Below are 19,954 nucleotides of genomic sequence, written 5' to 3'. Positions count from 1 at the left end.
GAAAATGATGTATAGCTAAAGGAAAGGAAACAAATCCAAGTCTGCAAAGATTTTTGGAAGGTTATCTTCCAATAGTTCAAGCAGTTTCTTTTCTTGCAGAAGACTAGAGGAGAGTGATTTGAAAGAATAATTTGCACCCAGTGCTTGTGAAGGGGTGAGAATATCTGTGGTTGCCAAGTGAGACTCTCAGAGCATTGGTGCCCCTGAGGTTGTCCCACCTCCAGTACTATGTCTGACACCTCAGGGTGATGCTTTGTTAAATCCCACCCCTGTAGTCCTATGCCCCTCACACTGAGTTGGTCTGCAGCCAGCTGAATAGCTGCTCTACCTGGAATGGCTTTTCTCCTGGGAATTATTATTCCCATGCTAGTCCCTGCCAGTTCACCTGCCCTGTAATCCTTCTCTGAAGCTCCTTTTTCCATATGTGAAGTTATTTCCTGCTGGATTTAGCTGGAGGGGATTAATGAATCTCCACTTTAGCCAGAAATTCTCACATGTGCCACCAGCTTCTCAAAAAAAGCAGGGTTTGTTTCCATCTGCCAATAAATGTTTAGCAGCAAGTGGTGCATTTCATAGAATCACAGAGTGATTTGGGTTGGGAAAAACCCTTAAAGCTCCTGTTGTTCCACCATGCATTCCACCCTCATTCCCTGGGCAGGGATACCTTCCACTAGCCCAGGTTGCTCCAAGCCCTGTCCAGCCTGGCCTTGGACCATTCCAGGGATGGGGCAGCTACAGCTTCTCTGGGCAGCCTGTGTCAGGGCCTCCCCACCCACACAGGAAAGAATTTCTGGCCATCATCCCACTTCACCTTGCCCTCTCTCAGTGTGAAAACATTCCCCCTTGTCCTGTCATTTCCCTTCATAGAGTAAGTTGTGTTTTCCTAAATGTTCATTGATGGATGAGACAGGGGAAGGAGGCAGAAAATTTAAACTGAAGCCACTAAATGGGCCAGTGTCAGCCAGTTTCAGGTCCATGTCCTTATTGCTTTCCTCATCATCTGGAGGTGATGCTTCCAAGCAGGTAACCTGAGTTTTTAAATGAGCACAGTCTGATATGAGACAAGGAACCACTCCAGCCCTTCTGTGAAGCCAAAATCCTTCCAAACTGAGGAATTTGACAGACCTATCACAGAACAGTTGGGGCTGGAGGAGAGCTCTGGATATCATTCAGTCTAACTCTCTGCCAAGGCAGAGTCAGCAGGAGCTGGTGACACAAGAACCTGTCCAGCTGGGTTTTGAATGTCCTCAGAGAGGGAGCCTCCATGACCTCCCTGGGCAGCCTCTTCCAGTGCTTTGCCACCCTCCATGGATGGAACATTTTCCTCATGTCAAGGTAGAACTTCTTGTATTTTAGTTTGTGCGTTACTCCTTGTCCTGTTGCTGGGTACCACTAAACAGAGTTTGGCACTATCCTCTGGACACCCACCTTGAGATATTGATGTGTAATGACGAGATCCCCTCTCAGTCTTTTTTAGATTCTGTTCAAGGCGTTTTTAACATAGCTGAAACTACACTCTGTCTCAAATTTCATCTACTTCAAATGGCTAAGCTCAAAGCAAGTCCTGTGTTTTAATAAGAGATTTTAGAAGACAGGACTGCAAACCTCTACTTTAGACCTTCTGTGCTGCTTGGTGACTTTTAGTAGTGAATTCTTCTGTAGTCCATAGTTACCTTCTTCTATCTGATTCTGCAGGTGCAATGTTAAATATTGTTCAGGATTCAGCACTGCTAGAAGCCATTGGCTGTCAGATGGAAACAGTGAGTATTTTTGTTTATGAAGTTACTTCTTCAGAAAGAATGCATTCGTCACTTGTTACTGGAAGGGGCTCGGGTAGCATCTTGAGGTTTGGTCTTTTGCATGTGAGAACATGGGGAACTAAGAAGTTTTCTCATCTCTCTAAACTGCCTTTCACTCTGCAGAATGGTGGTGAAAACAACCTCTTCAAAAGCCACAGTCGCACCAACAGTGGCATTAGCACTGCAAGCGGTGGCAGCACAGAGCCCACGACACCCGACAGTGAGCGGCCAGCACAGGCCCTCCTGAGGGATTATGGTAAGGAGAGCTCTTTGGGAAACCCTGGCATGGTGTACCAGCTTGGTGTGTTCTGGGTTTTTCTGTAACAGGTCTGGCTAAAGGATTAATGTGCCCAGGTGTTTGGAGCCAGCGGGATAGCCCAGCTGTGTGCTGCAAGTCTGCATTCACATGTGCCCTTCCAGTGGTTGTTTTAACCCTACTGAAGGACTCTATAAACATTTTCAAAATCAGAATGTAAAAGCTTATGAAAAAGGTGTTTGCAAACTTTAACTGAAGTTTTCAGGATACTTAATTTCTGTCAACAAGAATAAGATATATGTACATCAAGTTTAAATTAATCACTTCATTAGTTTTGATAGCATTCCAAATACTCACCTGACCTCTGCAACACCTTTTCTTAAACCACATTTTAAGAACATTCCAGGGACTCTGACTTTTACAGAGCAAGTAATCAGGAGGCTTGTGGTATGTCATATGCTGTAACAATAGAATTTAGTAATTAACTTTAGTTTGCTATGTCTTGTTCTGTCCATTTTTGACTCTTTGTAGTAAAATCCATGTTATAAATCTGTGTGTGGTAAGCTGGCTGACTGTCAAGATCCTGAAATTTCATTTGCTCCTTTGGTCTTGAGTTTAACTGATGTTGGCCAATTAAATGTGAGAACAAATCACCTTTATTATATTGTAGCCTAGAGTGACAGTTCTATCATCACCAACCAAAAATGTTTGGTGGTTTTTTTATCTAGTTCTGTAAATAGCAAGAGGAGGGAGATTATCAGGAAAGGCTTCAGTATATTCTGGGGATTCATATAAACATGTTGGTGCTTTCCCTTTTCCCAAGGATTTGCTTGTTTGAAGTTATCAAAGTGCTAGTTTTCTGCACACCATTTGAATTGTATGTTTAATTTATGTGGGTTTTCATTGATGAGTGCTTGTAAAAATACCCATTTGTAAGATTTAAAAAATCTTCTAAATATTTGAATTGCAGTCTTCATACCATGACATAACTTGAAATATATTTTTGTAGTGTTTTCATTTTATTGGATTTTTAAAATTTCCTGTGCCCAGAAGGTAAGGTTGTAATGGGCTTATGAAAAGAATTAGTGTTTCCACTAGATGCTCCAAACAAGAGAAAACTGAAAACATGGTGGTCTGTTGTTACTGTTTAGCCATAGCAAACTCTTGAATCTGCTCCTGGTATGACACTGGACATAGTTCTGGAGTGTTAAATAAGGTAATTTAAATTTTGGGAAGCATATGCCTTATCTGTCATAGTTCTCATGTCTCTTTATAACTAGTCATTGACCATTTTTTTATTTCTGACATTAATTTGCATACTTCAGTTTTAACAAATACGGATAGTATTTATGTTTCATAGTTTTGAAGTGAGAGCAACTGATACTTTAACTGATAAATTTTCAGTTAAAGGTTCAAGAAAACAGAAGGTTAAAAAGAATTGTTTCTCTAGCACTAATTCTTTCATTATCTGTGTCTATTGAACTAGTGCAGCTTTTGCTAAACATTAGGTGTGGATAGAATGGTTAACTTCTGACACAGATATCTGAAATGACATGTTCTCCTTACTTCCTCAGTACAACTTCTAATGCTTAATATACATTACCAAAGCATGTATTTTCCAGAGACTAAAAGACATAACATGACAGACAATTTAAATACAATAGCAAAACCTGAAGCTGGCTGTTCTGCTGCTGAAATGCAGCAGAGCTCTGGGATTATTCAAAATGTCTTTTAAAAAATTAAATTTAGCTAGCTGGTCCGAATGGGTTTGTATAATGCCTGGAGAATATGTGAGCGAGTTAGGCTGTGCAAAACGCATCAACCAGTTTCAAGATGGTTAGGGTTTATTTTATGTCTGTATTGTGTCTGCTTTGCCTTGTGCCTGTGCTTTGCTTTTTGTCACTAATGCTTAGTTATTTTCCCTCCCTGTGGTGTGTGGTTTTGGGGTTATATCCTAGCTCTTCATACAGATACAGCTGCTGGATTGCTGATCCGCAGCATTCACCTGGTAACCCAAAGGCTCAACTCCCAGTGGAGGCAGGACATGAGTATCTCCCTGGCTGCCCTGGAGCTGCTCTCTGGACTGGCAAAGGTGAGACATGCAGCTGGGTGTGCTCTGGCCCCTTCTCACAGGGTGGTTGTGGTCCTGCTGCCTTGGGTGAAAGTTATGGCACAAAACAGATTCTGTGGCTGAGTTTGTTGGCAACTCTTCTGTTTGGAAATTAAAAGGAAACAGTACTGCTATTGCAAGTAATTTTCTCCCAGTGTAAACACACTGTGTTTACAGGACGTGGTGTGGGAATGCTTTTTAGCTGAAACTTCTGTTGCACCATTTTTCCTCTTCCCTCTCATCTTGGAAATAGTTTTTAGAGCTGGATAAAATGTAGTGTATTGCTAATAGGAGGTGTACTTAGAGCAGCCATTATAACCTGGTGTGACAATTCAGCATTTCCTGTCATAGTCCCTCAGGAAGTCAACAGATCTCTTTTAATGTGTGTCTCAGGCAGTTTTTAGAGTATTAATTCAGCACTGAGCCATATTGGACTGGGTGTTTATTCAAACTGCAGTAGCGTGAGCTGAACAATGTACTTGAAGGTGTTCTGAAATGAATTAATGTGTGTTATTGGATCTTACAGAGGACCATACAGAATCAGGGCTTTCTGCAGCTTGTGTGGTTAAGCCAGGGTCTTCTTGGTTTGTTCTTTTTCTTCCAGGATTATGGGAATGTGGAAATATATTATCTTTTCAAATGTATTCCCAGGTTAATGTTAAATACTGTAGTCAATGTATAATTCTCATGCAACTGAAGTCATTCTTGCCCTGGAATACATTTCCCCTTTACAACAAAGTGGGAAAAAATAGATCACTTCCTCCTACTGAACTACTGTGGGGACTTGTTCTGCATGTGTCTCTGGAGGTGACAGGTCCCAAAGCCTTTCTCAGGTAGGGGCTGTTCCCCTGTCTTGTGTCTGTTCAGCAGCTATTAGTGGGACTTAGAAAAGTCAAAAATCAAAATGTTTCCTGCAGGTGTGTTGGTTCACAAACCTGCCTTTCATAAGCTTACCTCGAGGGGACTCTGCTCTAGATCATGAGCTTCTGAAGGATGTCCTAGCTAAATCCTGGGGCACTGAATTGTCACTCCCATTTGCGGTATACAGCTGCCAGGCTTCAGTGCTGGCACTAGCAAGTCCATCCACCTTTGTGCTTGGATAAACATGGTCAGATGCTACAGGGTAGAAAAATCCATCTGTTCCTGTGCTGAGTCATAAGCCATGAATAAGAGAGAAAGTTCTTTAGCCTTACAGTTCATGTCCTCATGGCTCATTGTGCTGTTTCCTGACCTTCTCATCTGGAGCCTTGCTCTCTGCAGCCCTGAGCTGGGAAAGAAGCAGAGAGAGGTGTTTGCAGTGAGTTTTGGGGAAGAGGTTATGGGGTTTTTATTAGTCTGCTTGTCCAGGGATGGCTTTTTTGTTCCTTTTACCAATGGTGAAAGTTATTGTCCTGGGAATATATCTAGGGGAAAGTTACTTGAGCAGAATGAAGCCCTGTGGAAGGGAGAGTTAGCAGTGAGTGGGTCCTTGGAGATACAGAATGGGTTGCTAGAGCTGAAGAAGAGGCATTTGTAGGGAAAAAATTTCAATACTGCAAATTCAGCGCACATTTGGTTTCTTACCAAGCAAATTCAGCGCACATTTGGTTTCTTACCAAGCCAAGAGCAGGTACCACTCCTGCTCTTTGAAACCAAGCTATGCAATGTGGTCACACCTCAGTGCAGCATTTCCTTACTTTTAATTTCCATATCCATCACTGTTAAATAATTTTACCTGCAGTTTTAAGCTGTAATCAAAAAGAGCTCAGTTTATTGCTATTTCTTGAAAGTGCATTTAGGAATGTTTTCAAGAGCCGTTTTTGTCTCTGAGACGTTTGCGGAGGAGCTCTCACGCTGCTGTCCTTGCCGCCGCAGGTGAAGGTGGCGGTGGATCCCGCGGACCGCAAGCGCGCCATCAGCTCCGTGTGCAGCTACATCGTGTACCAGTGCAGCCGCCCGGCCCCACTGCACTCGCGCGACCTGCACTCCATGATCGTGGCGGCTTTCCAGTGCCTCTGCGTCTGGCTCACCGAGCACCCCGACATGCTGGATGAGAAGGTCAGAGCTCCCAGGGACAGATTTGGAGTGCTGCATCTGAAATGCCTTTTGTGCCCAACCTGTCTGTTCTCAATACTTTAAAACAGTATGCTTTGCTTAGCTTTCTTAGCTTTCTTAAGAGAGTTTCAAAAATAGTTTCTGTGCAAAATACTTCTGAACTTTAATTCCTGATCTTTATTTGCTGATGCAGTTTTTGGCTTTAAAATTACCTTTATAGTTATAGGAATGTCTCAGTCTTTCTTCTTGCTTTGTGAAACTGGAAAAAGAGAGAAGAAAAGAAACCTGGAGAAAACCAAAGAGAAATATAGAAATGAATGGGGTATTCCATAGCTACCTGCTGCAGGTAGCCATGACTCTCCTCATTTCTCAGCTCTTAGCTGACTAAAGCATCCCCTAGGCTTAATGGAATTCCTTTGATGCTAATATTTTGATAATCAGAGCTTGTTTCACCAATTTTCTGGAAACTGAGCAAAGCATATCTCAATATAAGGTGGAATTTACTTGGGAAGCTTGAGAAGAGCAGGAAATGAGAGACATGTTTTCAATTGCCTTCTGCCCTGCTGTTTAATAAAAAATGAAAAAAATTGAATGCACATTTTCATTGTTAGTCTCTTTCAGAGCCAACTTAGTGGTCTTTCTGTGTTTTTATGGATAGTAGGTATATATGTATTATGTAATATTTTATTATCTTTTTAGATAGAGCATTACATATCTATATATTTTGTTTATTCTGTAACATATAAAAATGTATATATTTTAAAAAAAGAAGATTGAAAACCCACAAGCAGAACTTCATTTAAAGATGCTTGCTGCACGTGTTTTGGAGTACTAGCATGGCAGTAGGTGACTGTGATAGGATAGGTTCCCTGGATGTGGCATAGGTTGTGTTTAGTCAGTTGCATTATGCTTTATTCCATTTCATTATGGTCTTTTTATTTCAATTACCACTATAAGGAGATAGGGTTACATACTGTGTGCATTATGTACTGGACACTGAGTAGCTCATTCCTGAGTCATGATAGTCAGTCAGGTGAGAGCCTTTCCCTACATTTGCAAGTATTAAAAATGCAGCTTCCCAGGTGCCTGCTCTGACAGTTGCTTTAAATTTCACATGCTATATTGCTAGTCTGTAAACTCCTGCTGCAATTCTTTGTGGCCAGTCTTTTCAGCTCAATGCTGGTTAATTTTACTGTGTTAGAGAACTTTGATTTTTCTCTTCACCTTTTATTCTGTATCAACAATGAATATAAGGAAGGACAAAGCCCAAGACACAGAAACCTGTCTGGTTTCTGGTGGTACAATCTGACCAATTGTGTTCAGTTTTAATCACTTATTTATTATTCTGTAGCTCAAGCCATGATATCCAAACCTTTGTTGTAGCAATCTGAATATTTTCAGCGGGTGATTTTGTTCTGCACAGCACTGGTGTGTCATATCTGTAGGTCTACTGAGTGCTGGCTTCTCCTGTAATAGATTTGTTGAAGCTTTTAGAATGTTCTTATTTTTCTCTTGGTGAATTAGATACCATGATGTATTTTACTAATGAAATACGAATGTATTTTTACTAATGATGTTGGCAATTGAAAAATTTGGAAAAGGATTTCTTGCAGCTTTCCAGATGAGTTCATTCCTAATGTGCTTAGTACTTAAAACTTCTGCAGAGTGTCCTAGAAATACATGTATTATCTCTTAAAGTGTGTTTTCATTTTTCTGTTGCATTCATAATAGTCCTCGTGCAATGAAATACATTGTGTGTATTTATCCATTCAGAGAACTTTTTACCATTAGAATATAAATAGATAATATAAGTACACATCTATAAACAGAAAAAATACCAGTTCTATAGCAAACGTGATCATATTTTAACAGTGTAGGAGTAATCCTCTGCCTTTAAATAAAGAACTCATATTACAAGCAGTGGTTTTTTTACTTAATGATATATCACTGTTTCCCTGAGGTTTTGGATATATTCATACAAGTGCTTCTGCTTCAATGTGGTTCTTGTGTTTTAGGATTGTTTAAAAGAGGTACTGGAGATTGTGGAGCTGGGCATTTCAGGAAGTAAATCCAAAAACAGTGAGCAGGAGGTCAAGTACAAAGGAGATAAGGAGCCAAACCCTGCATCCATGCGAGTGAAGGATGCTGCTGAAGCTACATTGACATGGTATGTAATTTGTCAGAGCACCTTTAATGTTCAGTATTACCTTGTCTGAGAGTGTTTAACAGGGAGTTTGCAGCTGGTGGTCCCTGATGTAACAAAAGTGTTTAAGAAATTAGGCAGAAGTTCCCTATCTTTGCCCTTTGGGCAGGGCTGTGCTCTGCCTTAGGTCTCTTCCCCTCCCTTTACAGGTGTTTACAGAAAACAGATCCCTCTGATCACTGTTTTCCCCTCCTGCCTTTTCTCTTCCTTGTACAGCAAAACCCAGACCCTCCTCCAGCCTGGTGTTCTGTTCCTGGCCAGGCCTCTCTGCAGACAGCAATTCCTTCGCTCTTTCACTTACCCCAGTGATCCTGTCTTCCCATTTCCTCTTCTCAGCCTGACAGCATATGCTGTCCCCCCTCTGGTGAGGAAACTGGTAGACACTGTGACAGCAGGGAATGGCACATGCAGCACACGTATGCTGGAGCAGGATCGGATGGCTTCTTGCCCACAGCGTTGGGCTTGATTAAGAAATTTGAGAGGTTCTGCTGGAAATGCAGTAACAGATAATGTGTGGGTTGGAGAAGGGAAACACAGAGAGGAAAATTGGGATTTGCTCCAGGGAAGTTGGAAAGCACTGTGTTATGAGCTGAACAGCACAGTGGCAGACAGGACAGATTGAGGATGGGGAGGATAAATATGCTTTGCAAAAGCAATAGCTGGTTTCTTTTTTGCTCTGCTTTAGAATCCAACTGTTATAAACATTACTGTTAGTAAAAACAACTGTGTAATTTCCAAGAAAAAGTAACTACTCATTGGAATTTGTGGACAAATCCATACTGTTGCCTGAAACTTATTTTTATATAGAGAGATGAAACTGTTTTCACAATACATTGGAAAAGTGTGTGGGGAGGGCAATCAATAGACTTACTTTTGCTCTGGGTGTTGGTGTTAAGGGTGGTAAAGTCCTCACCTCGATGGTGTGAACTTCAGTCCGACACTGGACAACTCTCATTACTGGTTCCTGCCATAGAAATTTTCAATTTCTAATAGTGTTAGTGAGACCCTGTACAACTTCAAATTATTTAAAACGATGCTTCTAGGGGCCTCCTAAGGCTGTGGCTCCAAGGAGGTGGGCACTGTTGGACCCCACCTGGAGGCTTTCTTCCAGGGAGGATTACAATCTGTGATAGTTGTGCTTGTGTGATCCTGGACCTTTTAGGGTGTCAACCCCTTAAAGGGTTTTAAAGTACTGTAATCTGGACTTGAAGAAAGCAAAGGCAATTTTAACTAGTGCACTGCAATGTCTGTCCTACTTGTTGATATGAAAGGGCTAAAGTATGTACGGTTGGAGAAATAATGTTTTAAATATGAACATAAAGCTATGGAAGGGTACATAAAGCTAAGGAAGGTTTTCATGCTTTAAAGAATGTCTTAATAGCTTTATAACCCACGTTATAAAGAAGCTCATTCTGTAGGCAGAGTACCCTTCTTTGTAGGTTTTCATGCATGTTTTTCTGAAGGTGCTGGTTATCTTACAACAACCTGATAGGTGAGGGCAAATGTGCCCTGATAATGTAACTGCTAGGTCAAGATACAGATGAAGAATCTGAGTGAAAGTTTGTGTTTGGGTGGAACAGTTCACTTAATCTAACATAACTCTCAACTTTTTTCTCACTTGCAGCATTATGCAGTTACTTGGAGCATTTCCTTCTCCCAGTGGTCCTGCTTCTCCTTGCAGCTTAGTGAATGAAACCACGTTAATTAAATATTCCTGTCTCCCTACCATAAACAAGCACAGCTTCCGTTACTTTGTTTTGGACAACAGTGTCATCCTGGCCATGTTGGAGCAGCCTCTAGGGAATGAACAGAGTAAGTTCAGATTTCCCATTTCCTTCTCTCTCTGGCTAAAACTTTCTGTACAGAGCTGGAAAACAAGGTACTTCAAGCGTGTCTCTCACATTTCAGGGGCTTTCCTGTCTGTGAGTGGGCACACAGAGCAGAGTGTTGCTCTGGGATGAAGTGCTGGGAATAACTTTATTGCCAGTGATAATGAAATGTGCACAGACCTACCCAAATTGTTTATGCAGCTCTCCAAGTCTTTCAACCAGTTAGATCACATACTTGCTGCTGACTGCCATTGAAATAATGGGTGAAGTAATAGCATTATGCTTTGAAACATCCTTGTTCGTACAAGAATAAAAATCTAAGGAGTATAGGAAACTTGATAGAGAAAAGTGCTTAACATATGGTTAGTATGTCTCCTTTATGCTTGCACCATGTCTCCTTGCTGCTTGCTTTAGACCTTCTATTACTGCATATTTCTGTGGATGCGTCTAGCAGAGGTGCTTTTAGTTGCTCTGGAGTTGTTAAAACTTTCCTGTGTCTGATCCTGTTCTGTCAATGACACCTCTTGTAAAGGAGATTTGTCACAGGGTGTTGCTTTTCACAGCTGAGCCTAACTCATTTCAGCCTCATAGACTTTGACCATCAACAACTTCTATTACAAAAATGTGGTATTAAATGATGCTTTGAACAGAATAACTGATCCCCCACAAGTCTTCACGTGTCATGGTGTTGCCTAATAGAACAGATGAAAATTCTTTAACATGTTACCTCAGTTAAAGACTTATGTTAGAGCTGATGTACTGTCCCCAATACATTTTCCTCATCTGTAGATAGGATGGAGCCTAAAAACTAATCTTGAAAGCAGATATTGCACAGAACTGCATGAACTAGTGCTGAGAAGTTGAGTTGTTGTCCAGAAGTTGAGTTGTGGACATGTGGCAGTGTTGGGAACCATTGCCACATGTCCACCCCCAGTCTGTGCTGGAGCAAATGTGTTTCTGACTGGAGTGGATTAGAGCTTGCTAAGCAATTCTCATCCTCATGCTGCCTTTGCTAAATGTGTTACTGTGGAATCCTGCAAAGCTGTTGGAATCAAAAGTTAGATTATCTTTTCTTGCTGTGTATAACTTGCTCACAAATCCCCTTTGAATTACAAGATGAATTGCAATAATGCACAAGTACGTCAGGCCAGTTCTGAGGCAGATCACAGAAGTGAGTGACTGAGGAGCTGGTTTGGGTTCTCTCTGTGTTTGTGTGCTTATGTACAGGGTGTGCATAGGCTGTGCTGCACCCTGAGCTTCCCAGGGAATACTGGGGAAGGAATAGAATTCTGCTAATTACCTGATAGTGCCAGTGTGCGGTTTAGGTGCACAAAAGATCAATGCAAATACCTTCAAGAAGGAAAGCTTATGATGAAGTATGATGATCTCATCCAAGGTGACTAATATTGGTAGACTTTTAAATCTTGAAGGAAGTCTGAAATTCCTGCAATGTTAAAACCAGCATTGTGCCAGTAGAAAGGCAACTCAGGACTCTGTAGTCTGACCTTCTGCTGTAGACAAGGCCAGGACTGGATTTGGACCAGGACAACACAACCTGGTGTTGCCCAAGTGGGTCTTGCAAACCTGAGAGGACAACTTCTCTGTGTCCGTGTTCCTTGTGGGGAAAAATTCTCAGTGATGTGGAGTCAGAATCTTCCGAGTCTTTGTTTGCCATTATCTTTTGTCCTTCCACTGTCCTTACTGCTGCTATTTGTGAGGAACTTTTGCAGAAGGTCATGAAAGCATGATGTAAATGGTATCTCCATATGATCATTGTCTCACCTAAACAGGCAGTGTCTTCTTTGATTTCTTTGGAGGTATTTGGAGAAATTGTGATCTGCATGAATTTAGACGAAAGTTGCTTTTAATGATGAAACTGAGCTGGCAAGTATTGAACTGACATAGACTAGCACTAGCTTCTGCAGAGAGATTTGCCTGATTTTCATCAGGAGTTTTCTTCAGGGTCAGGGAGGAGTTAACTATGAAAGAAAAACCTCTACTGTCATGCCTGCATTTTCTTCTTCTTCAATGATTACACAGTGAACTGTTTGCAGTATATGATGATGTCTTATTCTCTTTACCCATGTGCTTTGCAGATGACTCTTTCCCCTCTGTCACGGTGTTGATCCGTGGGACATCTGGAAGATTTGCATGGGCCCAGCAACTCTGTCTTTTACCAAGAGGAGCTAAAGCAAATCAAAAGGTCTCTATCAAAGCCCATAAAGAAATCTTTAATTAGAGGTGTTCAACAGAAATTCCACTAATGTGAGACAGCCCCCCGAGCTGGTGATTATGCATTAAGGCTGAGCCACGGGGCCTTTAGCTGTAGGTAATGTGCCACATCTCTGGTGACTCTTTACCACTTGTGAGTAATATTAACTACAGACTGTGAAAGTGCTGTTGCTTTCTCGACTTGCAGACTTGCTTAAGGGAGAGAGAGTTCTCTTTTTTTTTTGCCTGAAAGCATCTTCTGAAGTGATGGGATAAGGTACAGTGTATTTACTGTGTAGGCAGGGCTAGTCTTCAGGTGTCAGACAAAGAAAGCCCATGCAGCAGACAGAGTGAAGTCTGGAGGTGTAGAATGTGGTGCTGCAGAGAGAACAGGTCTTCAAGCTACAAGGCCTGATGTTGCGAACATGGCTGTAAACCTGCTGTGAAAAAAATTATCTAGAGGAACTCTGGAACAGCTCTGGAGTGAAATGGTGGAGGAGAGATACCTCTGTCTTATTTTACAGTAAAATTTCTTACTGCAGTTGTCTAATGGAGCATGTACTCTTGTCATGAGAATTTCTGTCTGTGAACTTCTCCAAATCTTTAAACTCTTCTCATGACCGTCTGTAAAAGAAAGGCACTAATGTAGCTGAAATGAAGCTTGTCAGTCTCAACTGGCATGTTCATATTTAGATGAATGTCTCTGCAAAGCAGCCTTTGGAAAGACCATCCAGGATGTGTTTGGAGTTCTGCTGTCTCTGGAGCTGAGACCCTTGGCTAAATAATCTCAGTCCAGGTGTGCTACCTGCTTCACTAAAAGGGCAAGCCATGATCTGACTGCTGGCCTGCTCACCAGTTTTAAGGGAACTTTTCCAACTTGAAGGCATTCTATAACATAATTGTTAATGGTTTTGGCCTTTTGAAATGTAATCAGTCGTAAACTTAGGAAACAGCACTGAAGATGCCATAAGGGTCTTGCTTGCTTGGAGCTGATGCACCTCTAAACCTGCACCTAGATCATTTGTTGCTTTCTTTGGTAACTTGAAGTTTGGAATTACGTAGTGACAGTATAGAACATGATGTAGTAGCAATGTCAAAATTGCATCATGATCCATCGTACAAGTCCTTTAGCTATTCTGGCAGTGCATCTCCTGACCCACAGCATTGCTGCTGTCTTTGAGGCCTTGGCTTGTTGTGATCATCACAGTCAGGAGGGTTCAAATGGAGCTTCTCAAATACTGGCCAGCTTTCTCTGAATACAGTTAGAATGGGCTGAAAATAAGAGGTTGCTATGTAAGCTTACTTTTTTTTGGGGGGGGGGGTGGTGATTTGCAACTGTTTACAGGCTAGATGCTTAGCAGAGTTCATAGATTTCAAAATGGACAGTTGTGTCTTTTTGTCTTTTTAAAATTTACAGTCACATTTTCAATACAAGTCTATTAGTTTAAAATATTTAATGTTTTTTAATAATGCTGCTCACTAGTAGATTATTGTAGTTTTGGTGGGGAGGGAAAATGTTTTTCATCTGTTACGATATTGTCTATTGATGCAATACCTTGAATGTAAAAACAACCTTTTTTTGTCAGACATTTGTACCAGAACCTAGACCAGTTCCCAAAAATGATGTTGGGTTGAAACACAGTGTGAAACAACGCCCTTTTCCTGAAGAAGTGGACAAGATTCCATTTGTGAAAGCTGACTTGAGCATTCCAGATTTACATGAAATTGTGAATCAGGAAGTAAGTAACTGTCTCTGACTTGATTTTGTTCTTGGGGTTTTGGTCTGTTCATGAGTTGTGCACTTACGTCTTAGCGTAAATAGTTTTACTCTTTGGCTTATCCAATTTCATATTAATGGAATAATAACCTCTGAAAATTGGTTATATCTGTGCACTTCTCCAAGAAGATGCCAGTGCTTTGGTTGTGTTATTTGGGAGACACTGCTCAACATGTTTTATTACTGATCCTAATATCCTGGTACTGTAGGAAACAATGACTTGCATTTGTTGCTTCTTCTGGGGAAATGGAAGGGTCTTTTTTGAGACCTTTCTGAGGGAAGAAAAGAGTGCATGTCTCATATTTTAAAGTTTCACAGGATCTGTTTTAGTTTCTGTCCTCTTGACTAGGAGAAGCCATAGCTGATACTGGATATTCACAGAGCTCTCCTATGCCAACAGGTGTTAAGGTGCTCACTTTGCAGTGTTGCAAGGTCTTTTTGAAAGTGTTTTAGTAACCATTCTGGTGGTGGACTGCTGCTGTAGAGCTTTCCTAAGTGATGTATTGTTTTCTTATTGGACATTTGTAATTTTGGTGACATCAGCAGTTCATGCAATGTTTTCCAGCTTGAAGAGCGCCATGAGAAGCTGAGGAATGGCATGGCTCAGCAGATTGTCTTTGAGACTTCCATAGATCAGAGGAGTGAAGAGGAGTGGCGGAAGAAGAGCTTTCCTGATCCCATCACGGAGTGCAAGCCCCCGCCGCCAGCGCAGGAGTTCCAGACAGCGCGTCTGTTCCTCTCTCACTTCGGGTTCCTCTCATTAGAGGCATTGAAGGTGATCTGATACCTCTTGGTGTTGTGCAGCTCCTCCAGTTCCCATGTGGTCTGGCTTGACAAAAGGAGAAATAAGTTTTGTCAGTGGAAGATCTATGTACTTCCAACTGCTGTTCAGCTGCAGTCTAATCAAATCAAGTGATAGAATCCAGTATTCCAGGATTCAGAGCAAGGTTGTGAAAGGCTGGGCCTCAAGCTGATAATGCTCTGAATAGGTGTCTGTATCTTTGTTATAAGCCATCATGCTCAGATGTTCACACTTAAAATCATTATTACAACTTGAGCTAGGTTTTGGGATGGTCCTTGAAGACTCTCTGAAATGTAACTGCCATAGAAGTTTTGCTTCAGAGGTGGTTATGCTGAGGTGGTTTAATCATACATAAACACTTGGTACATAGTAGATGTCGAGGTTTGTTTTTAAAATTAAAATAATTATTTTTAGAGGAGATCCATATTTTTAATTTGAAATTCTGCCTCTTACTTATGGAGTCTCCCTTGTATTTGTTGTTTTTCCTTCCAGAAAGCTGTCAGGAGGAGTAGACTATAGAGCGTTAGCAAAAATTATGTCTGAAAATGCTCAGTATATTACACATCACTGGTATTTAAGTTAATCTGAAACTGCACATGCAACTGTGTGCATGGCTGTGATATTCAGAAAGCATCTGCTGTTTTTGTTGTGTGCTCTTCTTGAGCAAAATATTATGTTTCTCACTGGCAAAGTACCACTTTTATTTAATGAGAGTGGAATGCAACAAATTGTCAACCTGTTATGCTTGCTGTTACTCATTTACAGTGACAAGATTATATTGCCTCAGAAGTCCCTGTATAATTTTGCTCTTAGAGAAGGGAGGCTGTCTTTTTATATTTTAATGGATTGCCATTGAAGCCATAAAGACCTTTCAATTAGTAGATGGGTTTTTAAGCTGTTGAACTCTGTCTGTTGGGCAGGAACCTACTAACAGTCGTCTACCTCCTCACCTGATTGCACTTGACTCTGCTCTTCCTGGGTTTTTTGATGACCTTGGCTACTTGGATTTGTTACCATGTCGTCCTTTTGATACTGTTTTCATTTTCTACATGAAGGCAGGCCAGAAAACTAGCCAGGAGGTAAGTGAAAATGTAGAGTGCCAACTAGCCTATGTTGTCTGGTTTCTACTAGTTTCCAAGTGAGTAAAGCATCAGTGCTGGTGATTAGAGTGGAGTGTCAGAACCAGTGCGAGCTACAAGTCACTGCATACTCCCTTCATCTGTAGGTTCAAGTACGTTGCTCACACTTAGGATTATTGTAACAAATTACTGTATTTTAAAATATAGATAAGATATGTATTATAATATTAATAGTATTTTTATTATCTGTTCTGTCCTTATTGTCCTTATTTGTAGAGTTCAAAGATTCAGATCAGAAAGGCATTTCAGCTTTGTTGGCTCAGCTTGCAGGGAAGGTTGCAGTTTGTTCCAGCAATGAGCAGTGTCAAGGTAGTTTGGTTTCATTCTAATGCTGAACAAATATTAAAGGAATAAAAAACTTTCTGCAAGTAAGGAAGTATTATTGCATTGTAAGTCTTTAAGCTATAATATTTAGATTCAAAGGCGATTAGGTTAATCAGGTTAATTTGTGCAAATCTAAATTGGGACTTCTTTATGACCTAGAAACATGCTAAGAGGGTTAATGGGCTCATTAGGAAAGGATGTTTCTCTGTTTCTCTAGTACCTTCTCATTCCATTCATAACTCTTGTAGTAAAGAGTAGAAGTGTGGCCTCCATAATAAATCATTGTGCCAACTCCTTGTGTCACTGTGAATGCACAGTTGGCAAAACACTGCAGCACCTTCTACTTTGATGTGGGGGGCAGTTCTTGAAACCAGGATCATCTGTCTGTGAGTGTTCAAATTGTCATTCAGAGTAGCCAGTGCAGAATCTTTTCATCTGCAAAGTGAGCTATGAAGCAAGATGTGCTAGGTCTGCCTTTGAGTTGAGACATGCACTTGCTGAACTAGCAGAATGTTTATATGCTCTTATGGAGCTCTTATGTCTTCCAGCCCACACTTACCCTGACTTTTTCTGAAGCACAGCTATGGTTTCAATGTGCTCAGTAATGAGGATTAATAATATTTCAATGCAGTGTGTCTAGTCACTGCTGAACACTGTATGAGGCACGAGGATGGAGTGTCAGGACTATGTGGCTACACAAAGCCTCCAGCCTGAAAGCTTTCCTTTCAGCACTCATCCCTGCAATTTCTGCTTACTGTGTCCCAGTGTTCTGCCCCTGCACAAGCCAAAATGATTGGTGCCTCTGCCACAAAAGAAATTCCTGCATGGCCTGGAAAGAATTAATGGATTGTTTGTTCCACCAACCCCAGTGGTTCTGGTATCCAAATCACATGTGTCCTTGTGCTGTTTGGTGAAGGGCTCAACTCTCACTTGGTCATAATGAGATAAAAATTGCCTTAACAAGGAAACATCCCAGATCTCTGTCAGAAGTAGAATTAAACTTTAAGTGTGATGTTTGATTGACGTGCACACTCAATGCTACTGAAAATTGTTTTGGAAAATCTGTTTCATACTTCAATGGGCTGTGATACCTGCCCTTTAGAGCAGTCTGTGTCATGTACAGGTGAGTAGTGAGGAAAATATCACCTCAAATTTTAACTTGGTCTAATAGTGAAAACAGTCTAGAAAACTCTTGTGTTACCTTTGGTGCAAATGCAGGTTCTGCACTGAGTACTCAGTGTTTTTTCTGATGGGTGCTTGAGTCTCAAAATTTCTAGCCATTTAATTCACTGGTTTACAGGCTTTGAAAATGCTGGCAGAAAGCCAAGTTGATTGAATAGGACAAGGCCAAGCAGAGTAAGGGGATGCTGAGGAGCAGGGAGTAATGTCCATGTAGAAAGTCTGGGGTTCCAGGCTTGTGGTCTAGCTATATTTGGGCAAAGCCAAATTGGTGACAAAAAATGAATTAAAAAGCTGGGGAGGAAGAGACTTGTTTCCTGCTTTTGTACCAACATGGTGCTGCTGGTGGTTTCAGATCCTGAAGAACATGGAGTCTTCCAGAATTGTTCAGCCTCACTTCCTGGAGTTCTTGCTGTCTCTTGGCTGGTCTGTTGATGTTGGGAAGCACCCTGGGTGGACTGGTCATGTCTCAACAAGCTGGTCAATCAACAGCTGCAGTGATGAAGAGGGACCTGAACAAGGTAAGACATAGTAAATGTCCTTTGTAGTAAATTAAAATGTTTAGGCTCCTTTAGAAGACAATTTTTTTGTTCTTGTGTACCTATCTGAACACTGGCACACTTTTTTTTGGTGGTTGGTTTGTTTTTGGTGGTTTTTTTTTTTTTTTGGGGGGGTTTGGTTTTTTTTTTTGTTTTGTTTTTTGTTTTTTTGTTTTTTGTTTTTTGGGGGTTTTTTTGGGGTTTTTTTTTTTTTTGATCTTTGATTTTGGGGTATATGTTTGGTTGGTTTTTTTTGATTAATGATGTTTGCTAGAAAGAAACATGTAAATATTAAATGAAGCTTCAAGTCAGAGTGAGCAAAACTAATTGTCTGTATGTTGTTGGGAGGAAGTAGCCTCAGCAAAAGAAATACCTCTGAGCTATATTTTTTAAGATTTGAAGAGTCTTTAATATATTATTCCAAACTAGTATTCAGGTGAAATCTGTTGCAGATTGTTCTGTGTATTGGCAAATAGGCTTGGAATACAGTGCGGTGGGGTTTTTTTGTTTTTGTTTTTTTTGTTTGTTTGTTTTGTGGTTTTTTGTTTTGTTTTTTGTTGTTGTTGTTTTTGGGGGGGGTTTTTTGTCTGTTCTCTAAGTAGATTAAAATGAAATATTGACTCAAGCTGCTGTTTATAGGTCCTGGAGGTGTTGGAACCCCCACATGGCTCTCTGTTTTGCTTTTTTGGCTCCACTTTTTTCCACTAGAGCAACTCCTACCCTGAGCTTGTCATATACCACCCTCTCCCCATTCTGTCAACCAAAATGATCCTCAGGATTGTGAGCTGCTATCCCAGGATGGGAAATTGGGGGTTGGGTTAGCTTCTCCCTTGGACAACTTGATTGGATCCTCTGGGAATTGGTAGTATCTGGGCTGGTTTCAGTGTCACTGCTCCAAGGCCCAGACCTGTTCTGGTTGATCTCCAGAGCCACAGCCTCTGGTTGCGCACCCAAAGGCAGTGGCAAGGCTGGTGCAGCTTGTTCGCCATCCTGGACCTGATATTGGCATCAGGTGTGACACTATTACAGCTGCAAGTGCTTAAGTAGCATTTGCTCTGCTGTCCATTCACTGTGTCTTAGGAGTGCCCTTCACCTGTATCTGCAGCCAGCTGGAGGCTTCTCCCTTAGTTATGGAATAAAAGTACAAACCACAGAAGGCTGGAAGTGTTCACGAGAGGTTAGAGTACAGAGGCATTGCTTTTTCTGAGCAAGTCAGGATGGATTACAGAATGGCCAGGTCTGGATTTAATTTTGCTTTAAGGACAGAGTGAGGCTATACTTTCTCAGAGGCAGAGCCCTCTGACCTCCCTTTGCAGTGGTTGTGTCAGAACAACTGCAGAAGGCAGGTCCCTGCATTAGCAAGAGACCTGGTTTGATGTGGACTTTTCAGCTTGAATTTTTTCAGCCATTTGAATGAAAACACAGACCACTAAATAACTGAATTAATTCAACCAGCTCAGGGAAGAAGGAAACAGAAAATGCATTCAGAAATAAAAGGGAGGAAGGGTAGGTTACTTCTAATCTGGTTCTGCTGGTGAATGGGCTGGAGCACAGGTCCAATGAGGAGCAGCTGAGGGAGCTGGGAGGGCTCAGCCTGGAGAAAAGGAAGCTCAGGAGAGACCTTCTCACTCTCTACAACTCCCTGACAAGCATTGTAGCCAGGTCAGGGTCAGTATCCCAGGAAATGAATGACACAATGAGAGGAAATAGCCTCAGTGCAGGTTTAAATTGGCTGTTAGGGACAATTTCTTT

The 19,954-nt window shown here is 41.3% G+C and overlaps 1 protein-coding gene across 1 annotated transcript in view; it reads left to right on the top strand.

Annotated features, from left to right (window-relative positions):
• The window catches only part of RALGAPB (Ral GTPase activating protein non-catalytic subunit beta), a 60,883-nt gene that overhangs the window by 29,315 nt on the left and 11,614 nt on the right, over positions 1-19,954 (top strand). Inside the window, exons 15-25 of the mRNA XM_059480559.1 lie at positions 1,696-1,760; positions 1,923-2,055; positions 4,014-4,147; positions 6,020-6,202; positions 8,215-8,366; positions 10,027-10,214; positions 12,328-12,434; positions 14,029-14,181; positions 14,785-14,994; positions 15,942-16,100; positions 18,019-18,184. Of these exons, the coding sequence (XP_059336542.1) occupies positions 1,696-1,760; positions 1,923-2,055; positions 4,014-4,147; positions 6,020-6,202; positions 8,215-8,366; positions 10,027-10,214; positions 12,328-12,434; positions 14,029-14,181; positions 14,785-14,994; positions 15,942-16,100; positions 18,019-18,184 (1,650 nt within the window). The remainder of the gene's footprint in view (positions 1-1,695; positions 1,761-1,922; positions 2,056-4,013; positions 4,148-6,019; positions 6,203-8,214; positions 8,367-10,026; positions 10,215-12,327; positions 12,435-14,028; positions 14,182-14,784; positions 14,995-15,941; positions 16,101-18,018; positions 18,185-19,954) is intronic.

Source organism: Ammospiza nelsoni, chromosome 12 (assembly GCF_027579445.1).
Source record: "Ammospiza nelsoni isolate bAmmNel1 chromosome 12, bAmmNel1.pri, whole genome shotgun sequence".
Taxonomy (NCBI): domain Eukaryota; kingdom Metazoa; phylum Chordata; class Aves; order Passeriformes; family Passerellidae; genus Ammospiza; species Ammospiza nelsoni.
The sequence above is the reverse complement of the archived record's forward strand: the minus strand, read 5'-3'. Positions and strand labels throughout refer to the sequence as shown.